This window comes from Copadichromis virginalis, linkage group LG17 (assembly GCF_057382275.1).
Source record: "Copadichromis virginalis isolate Kocher_CV1m ecotype Utaka linkage group LG17, C_Virginalis_male_GT1.1, whole genome shotgun sequence".
Taxonomy (NCBI): domain Eukaryota; kingdom Metazoa; phylum Chordata; class Actinopteri; order Cichliformes; family Cichlidae; genus Copadichromis; species Copadichromis virginalis.
The window spans coordinates 31,190,163-31,206,404 of NC_140634.1; the positions used below are offsets into that span (position 1 = coordinate 31,190,163).

General features: G+C 40.4%; 2 protein-coding genes across 5 annotated transcripts in view; both read right to left on the bottom strand.

The window, feature by feature from the left end:
• The window catches only part of LOC146689702 (uncharacterized), a 41,102-nt gene extending 35,893 nt beyond the window's left edge, over positions 1 to 5,209 (bottom strand). Inside the window, exon 1 of the mRNA XM_085436462.1 lies at positions 4,471 to 5,209. Within this exon, the coding sequence (XP_085292588.1) occupies positions 4,471 to 5,119 (649 nt within the window). The 5' untranslated portion in view covers positions 5,120 to 5,209. The remainder of the gene's footprint in view (positions 1 to 4,470) is intronic.
• Positions 5,210 to 10,747: 5,538 nt separating this feature from the next.
• The window catches only part of ptpn12 (protein tyrosine phosphatase non-receptor type 12), a 53,551-nt gene continuing 48,056 nt past the window's right edge, over positions 10,748 to 16,242 (bottom strand). Inside the window, exons 15-18 of one of the 4 annotated variants that reach the window (XM_085436463.1) lie at positions 14,099 to 14,170; positions 13,096 to 13,146; positions 11,195 to 11,278; positions 10,748 to 10,883 (exon numbers count right to left, since the gene is read on the bottom strand). In XM_085436463.1, coding sequence (XP_085292589.1) covers positions 10,822 to 10,883; positions 11,195 to 11,278; positions 13,096 to 13,146; positions 14,099 to 14,170 — 269 coding nt within the window. In that variant the 3' untranslated portion in view covers positions 10,748 to 10,821. Of the gene's footprint in view, positions 10,884 to 11,190; positions 11,279 to 13,095; positions 13,147 to 14,098; positions 14,171 to 16,242 lie in introns of all 4 variants that reach the window. The other 3 variants (XM_085436464.1, XM_085436465.1, XM_085436466.1) reach the window with 3 other exon arrangements.

Genomic DNA, 16,242 nt, shown 5'->3' on the forward strand with positions numbered 1-16,242 from the left:
AAATCCTGCTACTCCAGATGGTCAGTCCACCCCTGCTGGTGTGGCAAATCCATGCTTCACCAACCAAAATGATTTAGCAATAGGACTCATACAGTGTTTGTCATTGTATTGGCAATGCACACGCTGTGCTAAGGATCTTGCCATTTTTTTCAGAGGAAAAAATACAAATTAAAAAAAAAATAGCCAAGAGAAACTTAATTGGGTGATGATGGTAGTTAAGCTTCATTTTCTCCTCAGTGTAATTCAGATGTGCAGCTCCAGACATATTTGGTGGTTCTTTAAGCATGGTAAATTTACATCCACACAATAAACTAATTATGGGCTTTTAACAGTAGATAGAAATGCAGAGAAGTCAAAGCTACAACACAAAACAACCGTAACACTTGCCAAAAACAGAACTGGTTACATGAATTTTAATCTCTGCATTATGCAGCACAAGTGTCTGAATGGGCATAATATTAGGCTTTTGCACAAACAGCTACACTTAAGGACTTGATAATATTCTTGCTTCTGCATATTAAAAATGGAAACAGACAGGAATTATGCTTTTAATATCACTATAAAATTGCAAAAGGTAATGACGAATTAATATCTACAGAATCTGCTCTCAAATTTGTTGACTGTAAGCATTGATGGTCTAAAGCTCCCACTAAATGAAGCTTCAATTATTCAATCAATAGAAAGAGAACAGCACTTTTGCTTTTTCCGTTAACAATGGTTAGTATTAACAAAGGCAAGTTTGGAGACTCTAGCTGGTAAAAAAAAAAACAAAAAAAAAACAAGTAAACAGCAACTACATGATCTGAGATAAGCAGCAAGCAAAGCCTGTCTGGTTATAAGCCCAATAAAACCAAGGTAAAACATCAGCTACTGCTACTTGAGAGAGGCTCGCTGACAAATCATGGCCGGTGGTAACATTTTGTGCAGCACTACAGTAAACTTCATTTATCAACAGTTCATGTCATCCTGTGATATAGCAGTGCAGAACAAGAATTTCAATTCAGTTAGTGGCGGGCAATGTACTCGATGATTAAATAACATACAAGTACCAGCTAATATACCTACTATAGCTTCTCAAAGGCTTCTTAATGTACAGTTTGTTTGGCTGCAAATACCTCCTGGCATAAAGTGCTGGAAAGATGAAGCCTTTCAACTTCTTATCCTCGTTGCTTGTGGTATTAATTATGTGACACAACAATTAATGAAAGTAACCCTCTATAGTAGGTCTTGGAACTGAGCAGAGAGACTGAGAATGAAGAGAGGAGACTGGAAGCACATCTGAAGAGGAGAGCTACGTCTGCTGTTTGGAGGTTTTTAAAAATAAAAATTGGTATTGACGTCATTTTTGTGCAACATTTTCTTTGTATACTGGAATGCTTTCACTGGAACTTGGTCCGAGAACCTCTGATTATGGCTAAATGTATTCGACAAACTGCATTTGCAATATCAAACTGTGTGTAAATATAACAACAGCTCAGAAGGCTGCATAAATACTTTACACAAGGTCAAACTTGATTTGCAACTAGCTCAACTTCCCAATTATACCTACAGCTTAAAAATTCCCTTTTCTTGGTCTACTGCTCACTGCACTTTGTCTGACTCATGTATCCTATTTCAGCATCAAATGTAACTGGCAGTCACAGCTCCCTGGCACTTGCTTTTGCCACTAATAATATTACCATGATGATGTGATACTCTTTGGATCCCTGTAGGAAAGATTCTTTCCTTGCAGGAAGGTCAGAGCATAAATTTGCCTCAAATACATGTCCTTCCGCAGAACAGCAATCTTGTCAATTTTCTCATTTTGTTTAGAATTAATGTACATTTTGAGCTCCACATTCACATTCACACACTTCCTCATCTTCGACTTAATATAATTACAGTCTCCTACTGCTGGCCATTGAGCAACTCACTAAAGCAATTAGAGGTTCAGTGCTTTACTGAAGAGCACCTCAGTGAAACTGTTGCAGGAGCGGTTTTAGTTATCACTACTAAAGGTTGCATCTATATTTAGCCAGTCAGGTCCAGAAATGAAAATCATAAGCTGCACTAAGTGACTTTAAGTGGTATAACTGCCTAATGGAAAATATTCATTACAGAGTTTGGGGTGAAAATGACACATTATCTGCAAAGCAAATCATGTGATGTTTTGTGGGTAATCGTTAAAGCCACATCTATGTGTTTTAAATAAAACGCTGCCACCAGCCACATATTTACATGAACATATTAAAGTTGCACTCAGCGCAGCCTGTTTACAAGACTGCGTGTCTCAAAGTGTTTAGGGCTACAGGCCAACAACACGTTTCCTTCTGGTACCCTAATTGTTTGCGGTGACTGTTCAGAGTATGTCATGATCTCTTAAACTACCCAACTGGAAAAGGGTGACATCATGCAATCACATGTGCCCACCCTTTCTAGTGTCTAAACATTTAACAAGTGAATACATGTCCACACATTGGCAAGCACAAATGTGCATATGCATGGGTTTTGGCATGATGCTTTGGTGTGACAAAAGGACGCTGATAATAAGTATTTGCATCCTTACTGACTTCTTGGTGTTTTTTGCATATTTGTCAAACTTATGTTTGAGATCATTAAACAAATTTTAAATGTTAGACAATGATAACCTGAGAAAATACAAAATTAAGTTTTATAATAATTTCACTGATTAGAGGAAACCAACAACAATAAAAAAAATAAATTAAAAAGAAACAATCAAACACAAAAAAATGCCCAAAAAGCTAACAACTCTCCAAACCTACCTGTGGAAGAAAATAATGCCTTGTGAACTTAATAACGGGTTATGTCACCTGCCGCAGCAAGAACTGCGATCAAGTATTTACAATAACCAGCAATGAGTGTTTTACATCGCTGTGGGGAAATTTTGGCTCACTCTTTGCAGAATTTTTCTTTTTTTAATTCAGCCACAATGGAGGGGTTTTTTGTTTTGTTTTTGTTTTTTTTATTTTTACCATGAACGACCTGTTTAAGGTCATTCCAAAGATTCTTAAACTGATTTTCTTTACAACTGAATGAGCTTATCACCGATCAATTATGGGATGTCACCCAGGTCCTGAAGCAACAAAGCAGCTCCAGACCATCACCATCATTTAAGTGATTTCTTGTTTTCAAAGCTCTGGAAGTGATCGAGCCTGCTTTTAATTATGATTTAACAAGGAGAGGCAGTTACTTTTTCACACGGGGCCGGGTAGATTTAGAAAGCTATTCTCCTTTAATACATTAAACCATCATTTAAAAATCTGTTTTTGTATTTACTCAGGTTAACTTTGTGTAATAGCAAATGTGTGATGAACCGAAACAAATGTGCAAAAAAGAAATGAGAAATCAGGAAAGGGGAAAATACTTTCACAACACCATGCACCATATTAAAGGACGCAATCGAGAAAATAAGACTATTTATCTCCCTCTCCCACCCAACCATCTAAATGGCATTTAACAAGAGCAGTGGCCACGCTCAAAACAAAATATTCTCATTAAAGTCCAAGTGTAATTACAACATTGTAGCAATAAAGATGTCTGTGTAGAAATGAATGCTTTGGGGGTGTGAAGGTTGAATTTCTGCATGTACAACTGTAGATGATGCAGTATCAACAAGCCACGGAGCTCTGTGTCTGTTTCCCCTTACAGCCTGGGGTTACAGAGGGGGGCGTGGTGCTCTACCAAAACAACACTTACCCTATAATGGCGGGCGGTTTTTATATTGTTATGACAGCACACATGTAACGCCAGGACATACACAGTTCCCAAGGAAAATAAATACTTGCACGCGCAGGGATGTCATTGATTAACGAGTCTCAACTATAACACTGGTGTGACAAATGACAGCTCGTTTTTATAAACGTTTTTAAGATGCCGTTATTTATTAATTTGTTTATCTTTTAACTGTACTGGGTCAGTGGTTAACGTAGACAAACAAGGGTGGATATGTTTAGTCAATGCGACGTTAATATGTTTAAAAAAAAAAATTACCGCAGGACGAGCGCGGCTGGTTGCGATAACGGCCAGGTCGCGCGACTATACTGCTCTGGAACGCGGCTCCAGTAGAGCTCGAGGGTTCACAAGCGGGTGAACAAGCGACGGAAAGCTGGCAGCCATACTCCGCAGAGACTCCATCGATTAAAACTGCTGCGCTTTCACACGCTCCAAACTCGACGCGAACACGTTCCCGAGCGACCAAATATCAATTAATGCAACGCTCGAGGATTTTTTTCGGGCATCTTGCACGACGTTAAGGGGCGCCCTTTTCAACAGCAGCCATTCCGAAAAACGGGACCGTTTACAGGCAGATGAGAAAGCAGAGAAACTGTACACTCCGGGGCACATGTTCGTATCCCGAGCGGCTAGCCAAGTCACTATAAAAGGGCAGAACTCTAGCCTGCTTATAATAAACACAAAGTTTATTAATGCCACTAACTAACTCACAAAATAGATGAAAACATAATGGCTTACCTTTTGGTGGCAACGTGACATCTCCATTTTCTTTCTTCGCCGTAGAAATGTTATTAAATTTACCGACGTCGTTATTAACAGTAGTCCCAGATCCGGAGGTCAACAACAGTTTATGTTTCTTTTTCTCCTCTCCGCCTCCTTTCCCTTTTCCCCTCTCTTTCTCTCGCTGTTTATCCTTACTTAGTTTCTTGGATTTGGAGGAAGAAGGTGCCTTATGGAGGAAGAAATCGCTCTGTTTAAAGACTTTGTGATGGGTTATCGGTGTCTGGGACCCACCAGTAGCACCCACCGGAGACCGGTTGTTGTTGCTGCTGCTGGTGGCCGTCTTAACCGGACTACAGCTCCACAAGCCCGAGCTGCTGCCATAACTCTGCAGCTTCGTGTGCTGCTGGAGTTTCTCTTTACCGCTACCGTTGCCTCCCACTCCTCCGTCCCTGTTGAGTTTCTTGGGTTTAACGCTCCTCTCTTCGACTCGGACCTTCTTGGGCGGCGGCGGCTGGTTGAAATCACGGGAAGACTGGGAGTCGTTACCAAGGGTTCCTTTCGCCTCGGTCGGCTTGCCGAGCGCGCTTTGAACGGAGGCTACAGTAGGAGTAGTAGCAAGAGAGGCAGCTCCAGAGAGGTGAATACTGCCCTGCGAGTCAGCCATCTTGAGGCTTCTCTCTCTATTTACTCTCTTCCCCCAACGGCAGCCGATGCTGCTTTTTTTCCGCGACGTTCAGACAGGCGATGAAGGGGCGGGGCCGAACTTGAATTGACAGCCAGGCAGCGAGGAGGCGGGACTCAGGCTCGACTGACAGGTAGCGAGGGGAAAAAATAGAGGCGGGGCTTAAGTATCTGTGCCTTAGCAGCATGTGTTGTATTTTACGTACGATCTATGGCATTTTGTGTTTATGAAACAAGGAAAGGTGTAGATTTTAACTATGAGGAGCCAAATATTTCTAAAGCTCAACAACTTTTTGAGTACTGAAATGCAGCCCTTAGATTTTTAAGATTAAATTTAAATCATATGCCAACTTTCATTGCTCCAAATCGCAACAAAGTTATATTTTTAAAGGTAGAGATCCTACAGCATTATGGACCAAAACCATAAAATCCAACAGTTTTCTCTTGCATAATATTTGGGGACAGTCCCAAAGCAAAACTTACAAATAGGTTCAAATAAGACGTATGTTTGCATGCTTAATGTCTGTGGCTGACCTGATCATTTGAACACTACCGCTAAACCTCAGGTATGAGGGTGTTTTAAACAGTGGACCTTGTTTCTGCTGAAAAACAAAAACAAAAAGAATCAGTAATAAAAAAAAAACAAACTTGCCATCCCTAAGTAAAAATTAAATTTTCAGTGATATTAAATCACTTTGAAGTTTTCAGACATGTCATTAAAAAGACTGCATTAATCCAACATCTTAAAAGGTCCTGCACAGACGTCACTGTAGTCTATGTGCTTATATTTTGGAAGAATGTCCATAAGCTGACTGGCAGAACTTGTGGACTCCCATTAAAGAGATAAATATGCCCTCTTTAATCTTTACAACTGAATGCGCTTATCACTCTCCCTCGCACAACACATCATTAGACCGTGTCATGAATCCTCTGGCGTTGTTTACATTTTGATTTACTGAGATGAAAACATTTTCTTCAATCAGACTGGCAGAGTTCTCAGTACAAGGCCTGTCAGCGTGTGACAATCAACCATGAATAGCAAACATGATTAGCAGCTGCACGAGGGGAATTGTAAAGTTACAGCTGGTTATAAATATTGTGACAAGATTATTGCATGATGCAAGTCACGAGCAGAGATTTGATGTCTGTGCATGCAGTGACAGAAGAGATGTGTGTAAGCATGTGCTGAGTCCAGCATCGACTTTATGTGACTCATATAGCTACAGTAAATCTGTATTTTAATATTACAGGCTTTAAAAGAGAGCTGACACAGTTTCTTCTGTGCAGCCTGCTGCTCACATATCCAACACTGACTGGCTATATTTATAAGCCATTACATAACATGTTAAACTGCTCATTGGGAAAACTGAGGTGACCCAGTTAAGACAGCAACCTGGCTTAATATTAATACTCAGAGAAACAGAGAGAGAAAGAAGGGTGCATGGTGCATTCATACTGTGTTAGTGTGCAGCCGAGAGGAAAACTTTGCACAGATAATCAGGTGGTAGTAGAAGGTGTGCATAAAGTAAATAAGCACTGGGGGTGAGAGGCATGTGCACTTTATTATGCTGTGTATACAAATATCGTGCACGTGAGCCACAAACATTTAAAAAGGGTGAAGGACGTACTTGTATGCTGTGCTGTGTAATCTTTTCAAAGTAACTTTTTAAATATGTGAATGGAAGTCAAGGTGGAACCGAAAGCTACTTGTTTATTTACATTTCTATTCTATGAAAATATACAGAAAACATCCTCATTCTTCCGGACTGAAGAACTCAGAACTGAAGAAGCTTCTCGGATGAGAGGTGAAACGTCTTCAAGCAACTTAAAGAAGTCCAGACGCTTTTCTTTGCAAGCTCCTTTGACTATCAATGTAAAGTGTTTTTAACCCTAACCCAGGATAACTTTAAAAACCCATCAGTGCCTGAACCACGGTAGTTGTACTGTCCATGATTGCATAATTAATTTGAAATGAGCATTGACTACCTGTGAGCACCAGCGAATAATTATAGTACGAATGCCCTCCTGCTGTGCTTCTGTGTGTGTAAAGTGAATACAAATGCAAAGCCCTCAAGGTCTCTGAGAAAGCCAGTGTGTGTTTATGACCCCTGCTGTGATTAATTGTCATATTAGTCTGTGTGCGTGCTTGAGTGAATACAGTCGTCTTGGCAGCTCCACAAGGTGTGTGAGCATTTCCTGCTGTGACAGCGTACACACAGACACACAAAACTCACACTGACTGAAAGTTCACGAGTTCATTTTGAAGTCCGTCACATCTGAAAACATCAGATTACAAGTCAGCAGGCGACTAAGTCAAAGTGATGCATTAGCCATTTGACTGGTCTATAGTATAAAATAATGCTTCCTGCTGAGACGCACACATTCAAACTCACAATTATTCAGGAATATTTACATGAATGAAGGCGAAAGAGGCACATCTTTACTTAAGGTCATTTTTACTGATTGATTTCTGCAACATACAAACGTGTGTGTGTGTGACAGGATGGGGCTGAGGGGGCGTGGCTGAATGAGAGTCCCACAGGAGGCGATGAGCAAGCAGCAGCGAATCACATCGCTTATGGTCATGCCGCTAATGATGATTGGAGGGCAGAGGGAAAGGGTGAGTGCGGGCAGGCGGGCTCTCTCTTAAAGGCACAGGTGGGCTCTTTACTGAGATCGAGGCGTGTGCATGAGAGTGTGTGTGTGTGTGGGGAGTGGAAGTAAACAGAAAAATGAGGATAACGAATTATAAGAGAATCAATAAAGTTAAAGACAGTCTCTTCTGTTGTGCGTGGGCATACAGATGTGTTGGAAATGACAGCCTTTCTCAAAAAAAAATGGGAAAAGGCAGAAAGGAGGGCAGGAGTGGGCGAAGATTAAAGAAGCAAAAACAAAATGGGAAGTAAGTAGGAAACGACAGATGCTCCTTGTAGAGGACAGGACATTCATCTCAGTTGCGCCTTTTAAAAAAAGAAAAAAAAAAGTTCAAAAAGAATAAGAAATGATGGAGAGGAGAGTGAGTGAGAAACGTTGATGTTTGGGTGGGGAGGGGGGGGGCAGTGGACTTGTGTCACAACAAACAACTGCATATACAAAAATAACTTTTCAAATACCATTTACAAAAACAAACAACCAATATTATCATCATTATTAATATTATTATTACAATCTTGTTCAGAGCCCGTTGTAGTTATCTCAAAGAGGGCTGGGCTGGCAACCTCTGCTTTTCCTCTGCCAACCAATTAAAACTTTGTTTTTAATCTAAGCATATAATTCCAAAAAAACAAAGAAAAAAAACAAAAACCAAACCCCTGAAATATTTGCCAGAAGCAAAAACAAGAGGATAGCAGAATAATTTACAGTTTAAAGAAAAACATTGTGTAGAGGGAGGATTCATCATCATGCACTGATTTTCTTACATCTTCTGTTAATAGGAACATTTAGGAGATAGAAAAAAAGGAAATCTGAAGTATTTTATACCTAAACTGTCCTGTACAGCTCTTTATAAAACAATGCATATACTGTATAGTTATGGCAGCTAATGAAAGAGAACAAAAAAAGAATGAAAAAAAAAAGAAGAAAAAAAAAAAAAAAGGAGTAAACAGTAGTAGTCCTGGGTCCCTGGCTGCTGTTGTCCTATTGGATCATTGTCTCAGAAGCAGGTAAAGAACAACACGCCGTCAGATGAGAAACCAAACAAGTCTGACTTATAGAGAAGGCTTGGAGGTTTAATTTCAATCTGTCGAGTCAAAGGTTCAAGCGTTTCAGGCGATGTGTAACATTCAGACTCCGAAACACCGGGGTTTGTCGTGAGCAAACTGGCAGCTGAAAGGAAAGAAACTTTCATGGTCGATCAGCTGAGGTTTGGCAGAAGGAAAGAAACCCGACAGAAGAACGGCAAATAAACGGAAGAAATATGAGTCCCGAGCAGACGAGCCAGAAACACCGAAAGAAGAAAAGAGCAAATAAAGGAGGGCTGCCATCAGCTGTCTTCTCTGAAAGGTGGACTAAGGCAGGCTCATGGTCCCAGTTGTGAGAGTCAGAGTCACAGAGCTAACAAGTTCGGCTTTTTCTGTGTTTAATGTCATTTTATCTCAAACGTGGGTAGCTTAGAAAAAAAAAAATTCTCCAATTCATTAATTTAAGGTGGGACTGTACTCTTTGGTTCAGCTGCTTGGAGCTCACACATATATACTACACTTTACACAAATTCATTGGCTTTAATCTTACCGTTTTTGCTTTCAGACTATAGACTGTATATAGAAGATGTAACCACCATCTGTTTTTGATTTCCGTTTTTAAAACCTCAACTTTTCTTTTTCTTTGTTTTGACAGGTCATATGATCCGTAAGTGCTTAGTATTAGATTAATAAAATGCTAGAATTTCACTCACTGACACTGAAGCACAAACTTCTTTGATATGTCTGTGCAACAAGTCAGATACAAAAATGCCCCATAAATCACCAGCATCGCAAAAATGCTTCCTGTTTGGGTAAACCTGTCAATCAAAACAACGCCCCCCCACCCCAGCTTTAAGCCTCACCAGTACCCATGTGAATAAGTAATGTAAAAATCCACCCACCATATTCTTTATATAAAGAGGCAAATAAGTTATAGAGCCCAAAAAAATGCTGGAAATTCAGAGATTTTAATATGGGACTATGGACTCTATGAAGCCTCAAGTGGCCACTACAGAAACTGCAGTTTTTGCTAGTTCGTTCTCATTTTTTTTATTTTTTTATTTTTTAAAGCTCAGTTAGTTGCCACTGAGACATTGACACAACTATTACTGCCCGCTGCCATAAAATCACCAGCTGCACTTTAATGAACACCACAATGGCCAAACTTTGTTAACCTGTCACTCTGGCAGAGAAGCATGGACGTGTAAAATAGCAGAGCTAACAACAGCAGTGAGAAACTGGTAACAGTGAGCTCTAGCGCTTTCGTTTCCGTGACGATCCTTTGTAATGTAGCACCAGCACTTTGAAACAGGGAGAGAGAGACAAAGAGAGAGCACCCTGGCAACCTGTGCATACCCAACAGAAATGGGTAACAGATTATCGAAGTTCGCTTTCAAGATTGTTGTTCGTTCAGTAGGAGGCAACAGACAACTTCTGGGAGTTCAGCCTCCCACAGTAGTTTTTCTAATTTAAGGTAATTCCTGATATAGGAGGAAAAAAAATTCTCATTTGGCTTTAAACAAAGCGCTCAGCCTGAACACTTATTATTTATATTTGACATGTAACAGCCTTAAAAGTGAGGTGTCTACAGCTCATGGAGGAAAAACATGCCCGCTCTTAGTCTTCTCTCCAGTCACCCCCCCCCCCCCCCAAAAAAAACAAAGGTGAGAAAACCCCCCCACAGGAATTATCCTTTATTAAAACAGGGAAATAACTGATCCCAGGTCAGCATCTAGAGTAGTCAAACCTGCCAACATCAGCAAGCTGAGGAGGAGAACATTCTAGCCTCTTGACTGTCCCTGCTCGGCACAGTGGCACTTTGCAGGGAGGACTGAGGAGGAGGAGGAGGAAGAGGAGGGTACTGGCAAACAGTCACTCAGAAGGTTTTTCTATGAAATGCGTAGCATCTATCATCTTGGTTTTTGGACCAGCCAGGTGAGGTTGGTAGACCCCATCTCCTGACAAGGGAGGACAGTGGTGGTGGACGGGCAGCTGGACTGTTCCATCATGTCCACTCCAGGGGGGGTCGTCGAGGACCTTTGGGCTGAATGCAGCGGTTACCGAACCCTGGAAGGAGAAAATGTCTTAGCTCAGTTTTACCTCAACACCAGAGGGAAAACCTGCCTGTTCTCAAGAACCATCAAACGTTTTCTGCACATGTAGGCCAAAGCGAGCTTTCTGATCAGCAAAATCAGTGGCACAAATCAAAAAATGATGACCTTAATAGAAACCGTGTTTGTCAGCAATATTTCCTGCACAGATTCACCATTGATGTTCCTTCAAAGGCTCAACTAGTAGAGACTTGAACAACAACAGTATCCAATCACAATTACAAAATAAAAGCCGTCTACAACAAATGAGACAGTAGACTTACCCACCCAGCTCTGGCTTGCTGTTGTTGCTTGTTGTGGTGTCAGCAGATGGAAGGTCGGCTGGAGAGGTCGTCACACAGTCAGACGCATCTACACATAATCAAATGCAACAAGAAAGACAGATTAATGGGGTGGAAGTATTCTTGAAATAACAGTGGTGTATATGCTACTCATAATTCAAGTCAATTACATTATAAAGCAGATTTTAAAATGAGTTCGTTAGAGTGATATAGGATCATGTGAGAAAATATAAAAAAAACATGAAGTCAAGAAGACAGAAAACATGCTTAACAAGACAGTACAGGATAAACATACAAGACTCTTAAAATAACTGAAAACAAAATGAATTACAGTGAAACCTTAAATGTTAAAATAGTGTAATCATTAAAAACTACCAACAGCTGTAGAAAGCGTATGTAACAAGTAGATATATGATAGCTTACAGCATTTATTGCTCAAGTCAAAAGTATACTAGTCAAAATAAAGAAACTCAAGTTTTGTGTTTTAAATAGATTTTAGTTAAAACAAAAAATTTTTTTTTTTTTTGGGAGATATGGCCTCTGGACGTGATTCAAGCAGTCACTTGTCTGCTCACGGACCACACAAGTATTTTGATTTGCTGTTGAGGAGCTGCTCTCCATTCCTGAATGAGTGCAGCCACCTGCTGTGCAAAGATCATTGATTGTGGATGCCTCTCATGAACACATTAACCCAGCATCCAAACACTTGTATTGTATGTTCTGAGACCACCGGCTTGAGAATACAGAAAATTTAACAAACACTACAAGAGAGGTTATTTGTATCTGGTAAACGATCATGACCAACAAAAGTAAATGCAGTAAGAAGATGTTGTGTTCTGGTCTAGTGGAGAATCTACATTATTGTTACAGCTAGCTGCTAGCCCATTATAACCGTTTGTGCACTTTGCACATCTGTGGTACCCAGCTGTATCCCAGAATGCAAAGCACACCTGACCACATGAAGGACTTAGCTCAAACCTGCAGCATACACGTAGATGCAGTTTGCTCGGATTGCGTTCACACCACAAACAAAGTGCTCTGGCGTTCTGAGACCACCTCAGGGTCTCGGTGGGGTTGCTTTGGTATGCACCCGAGTCTGAATACTGCGTTCACACCTGCACACCAAGAGGGGGAGGGACCGAACCAGAGAATAATTTAAACACACCAAATACCACAGGTGCAAAAAACAGCCTACCAGGTTAAAATGTTGTAGAGAGAAATAGATTTAAGACAAAGACGAACACACAAAATGTGGGTTTTTTGGTTTTTTTTGACGAGGGCTTTAAATGTTTATGTATCAACACGTCCCATGAGACAACATCTGGTTCACTAGGTAGTGTTACTGTGCAAAAATTCAAACATTTCTCTCCCATGAAAGTTTGATGCTAAAAGCCCGGCTTGCAAAGCAGCCTTTTTATACTTAAGAAATGCTCCTAGTGAGTTATACTCATAAAAAGGTAAAAAAAAATATCCCCACTGAATTAAAGTCAAATAAGCTGTCATAGCCACAGTAAAACTACTGAAGCAATAAATTGGCATTAACCATCATCACACAATCCTCATAGCACAGATAAGCATATGCACTCATTATAATTGCAGCTCTCTCTAGACAGGTTTTATCTTTTTCACTCCCTTTTCCCCCTCCTCCTGTATCTCTGTTACTCTCTCATCCTCGCAGCGGTTTTTCTGACCAACGGTGTCAGTGTTATCATCGGCAGGCTAATTTGTAAATCACCAAAGGTCCCTTTCCTGCTCCGCTCTGCTGGCCAACTACTGTGAGCACAAAAAAAAAAATATCGGGGAACATGCAGAGAGGCAGGGACGGAGAGTTCAAACAGAGGTGAGAGATGAAGAGAATTAGTGGACTAATGATTTGTGCGTTCGCACCTTTATGTGAACTCCACTCGGCTGAAGCTGATGTTTTCGCTTCCAAAGGGTCTGGCGGAGAGGAAGACAATCGGTGAATTTAACACAGGATGGGCGTTTGAGGACAAATGATCAAAAAAGACACAATACAGCACAAATGCACACACATTCCCACATTCAGACACGCTTAAAAATCACAGTCAATCCTCAAAAAGGTGCTCCCAAGTTGTGCCTGCATTTATGTAAAACATTTGAAATAATTAATTGAACCATAATGATCCGGGCGCACACAGCGGACAGCCTCTTAAACTGCTTTCTTTAAATTAACCTCATCTTTCTGCCCTCTTGTATCCATGTTTCTATTTGTAACTCGCTTCCCAAAGCTGTAACTATGACCGTCTCCATCTCTGCATGGCTGAAATAAGCAATGCTGACCTCTAGTGTTTCAAAACTGCCAAAGTACCTCTCAGCAGTGGTTTAATTCTTAACACAAACACCTCCTTTTCATCTCATGTGCTCCCTCGTGGCGGAATATTTTTAATACTGTTTTCTTCCACTATCAGAGGAGCTGTGCAGGGAGGAAGGAAAAAAAAGAAGAAGAACAGCAGAAGGCAGCAGGATGGTCGCGCTAATGGCGAGTCAATCCTGTGAACGAGAGGCCTCCTACCTGCAATATGCGAGTCCATCTGGTTGTTTGAAGTGAGGATGACAGAGACTGAGGCCCCTACCTGTTCATACGCTGTACTAGGCAAGAGAAGCAGAACACAGAAAACCAGTTTCCTCCTGTTTCAGCTCACATCAGAGGCTGCCGACTGCATCAAACAACCACTGCTGCCTGGCTTTACTCTCACTACCAAGTTCGCGAAAATATGGCTAAACCACACAGCAGCACATGAATCTTTGATCCAACTGCCTCTTTCCCTCCCCCCCTTTTGTTAAAAGAAGGACAACACAATAACGTGGCCGCCCAGTCAATCCACACCACTGGGTACACACCTGTGGAACTTGACCAATGCAAACGCACCTGTGGCCAGTATGAAGGACTCAGGGGTTCGCTCGGGGAGAGGGGGAGGGGAGTCGTCGCTGTCCCAGCAGTCTGGGTTAAAAAGGTCAGAGGTCAAATGAGAAGCAAGGTTAACTACTGGCCGAGAAGAAGGGCAAAAAGATCGGCAGTCATATGGAGACAAAAAGGCAAGAATGTTAAATGTTATATAATTTGTCTGCATATTGTTACTTTTTTATACAGATATTCACTGGTTCTATTTGGTGTATATCGTGTTATCATTACTTCATTTTAGGGATCAGAGAAATGTCCGTATAGTCTCATGTTTGCCATGCTGGCTGCCACTGGACTACTGGCAGATAAGATGACATTGACCCTTAGTAGTGTCGCTTAGTGATCTGCTCATTTTGTCCTTAAAAGATCTGGGATCCAGTTTTTGTTCAGCAAAGTTACATTTGTGCTTAAAGATTTTAAAACCGTTAATAATCTGTTAATTTCTCTGTCTGGCAAGAAACAATGAATAAATGAAAATAAAAACAATATCCACAATGGCCAATCTGTTATTTTTAGCGATGTTTTCAGTTTGTGGAACCGCCACACTTAAGTCATAGCTACAGTTTCTTAAAAATCTCTTCTTCAAAATTCAGCATCATCGTTACCCGGTTATAGTTAAGTTAGTGTGACATATGAAGGGGAAAATATGACACTTTAAAGTTTGGCTGGTTAAGATACTTCTGCTTTACACAAAGCCAGCAGTTATCCTTGCTATGAATTATAAATTAAACCCTTCTCATATGCCAACCAAGAAAATTAAAAAAGAAATCAGCTGACTTTCTTGGTTGGCAAAAAGAGTCAAAGTCAAAATCTTAAGTTAAATATTAGGTGATGTCCCCTTCATCTAATATTCCACCATCTGGCCAAGGCCCACTGCCTTTCTGTGGATACTCCGGATGCTCGAGCTTCCTCCCAGAGTCCAAAGACATGCAATTAGTGTGATTAGGTTAACTGGTGATTCTAAATTGCCTATAGGTAGGGCTGTTCGATATAACGATATATATCGGATGACGATATAAAAACGTCTATCGTTTCATTTTACGCTATCGTTTGTTTCGTGGTGTCGTAAAATAAACCGTTTACAGCAATATTTTTTCATCATTTTGATGGTCACTGTAGTGGCTATATTCATTTCTTAAAGTTCTCTCTTTCTCTTATATTTAATATAACCACACTACTGACGGACAAGCGGCTGTTTTTATGCGTTGTCGTTAGCAACAACAACAACGGTAAAACCATCGCGTGTCCGCTTGTTTATTTTCCACACAAACCTTTCACAATAAAGCTCAAGATCCTGTTGAGACTTTTCAAAATAAACTGAATCACGTGAAAGAGCAGATTATTTACGGATGAGAAGTAAAAAAGAGCCGCCAGGTGCTAAAAAATAAACCTTAGACTCAAACGTTAGAGCAGGCTTTTCCCCGCAGCACGCCGTGTAATAAATACTCACAAAGAAAACGGCGGCCGTTACAACTTATGTCTAAAAATGTATCGTTTCATGCATCGGTTAAAATACTCGACTCCAGGTACACGATGCGCAGCTGGAAACACTTCACGCAAGTCGAGCTGCCTGAGATTCACAGAATTTACATAAAATGTTACAATTTTGTGATTTATATGTTATCAGATGATAGATGTATTATATCGGGATATGAGATTTTGGTCATATCGCACAGCCCTACCTATAGGTGTGAATGTGAGTGCAAATGGTTTGTCTCTCTGTGTTAACCCTGCATTCCTGCAGGTGACCTGTCTAAATTTTTAAAAAATCCCAAATGTTGTCTGAAAGTTTTTAGGTGTAGATGGGACACAACACCACCTCAGCATAAACTGTATGCTCTGGTAAATGTCATCTTGTTTGCAGACAGTCCAATCACAATCAAAAACGCAAAAGCTTAAGAAATGTATTAGACCACCTGTGTTAAAAACAAGAAAAACATTTTGTATTAGAAATGGATCAAAAACTGATTTTTTCTGTAAACTGTACATATAAAAACTCATGAATAACATGATAATTATATTTCAGAATTAAAAACACTGTTTTGATTATTTTTATAATTATAAACTAAAACATTAGCTGTATATATTTGATCCCTCCATAATTTCCTGCT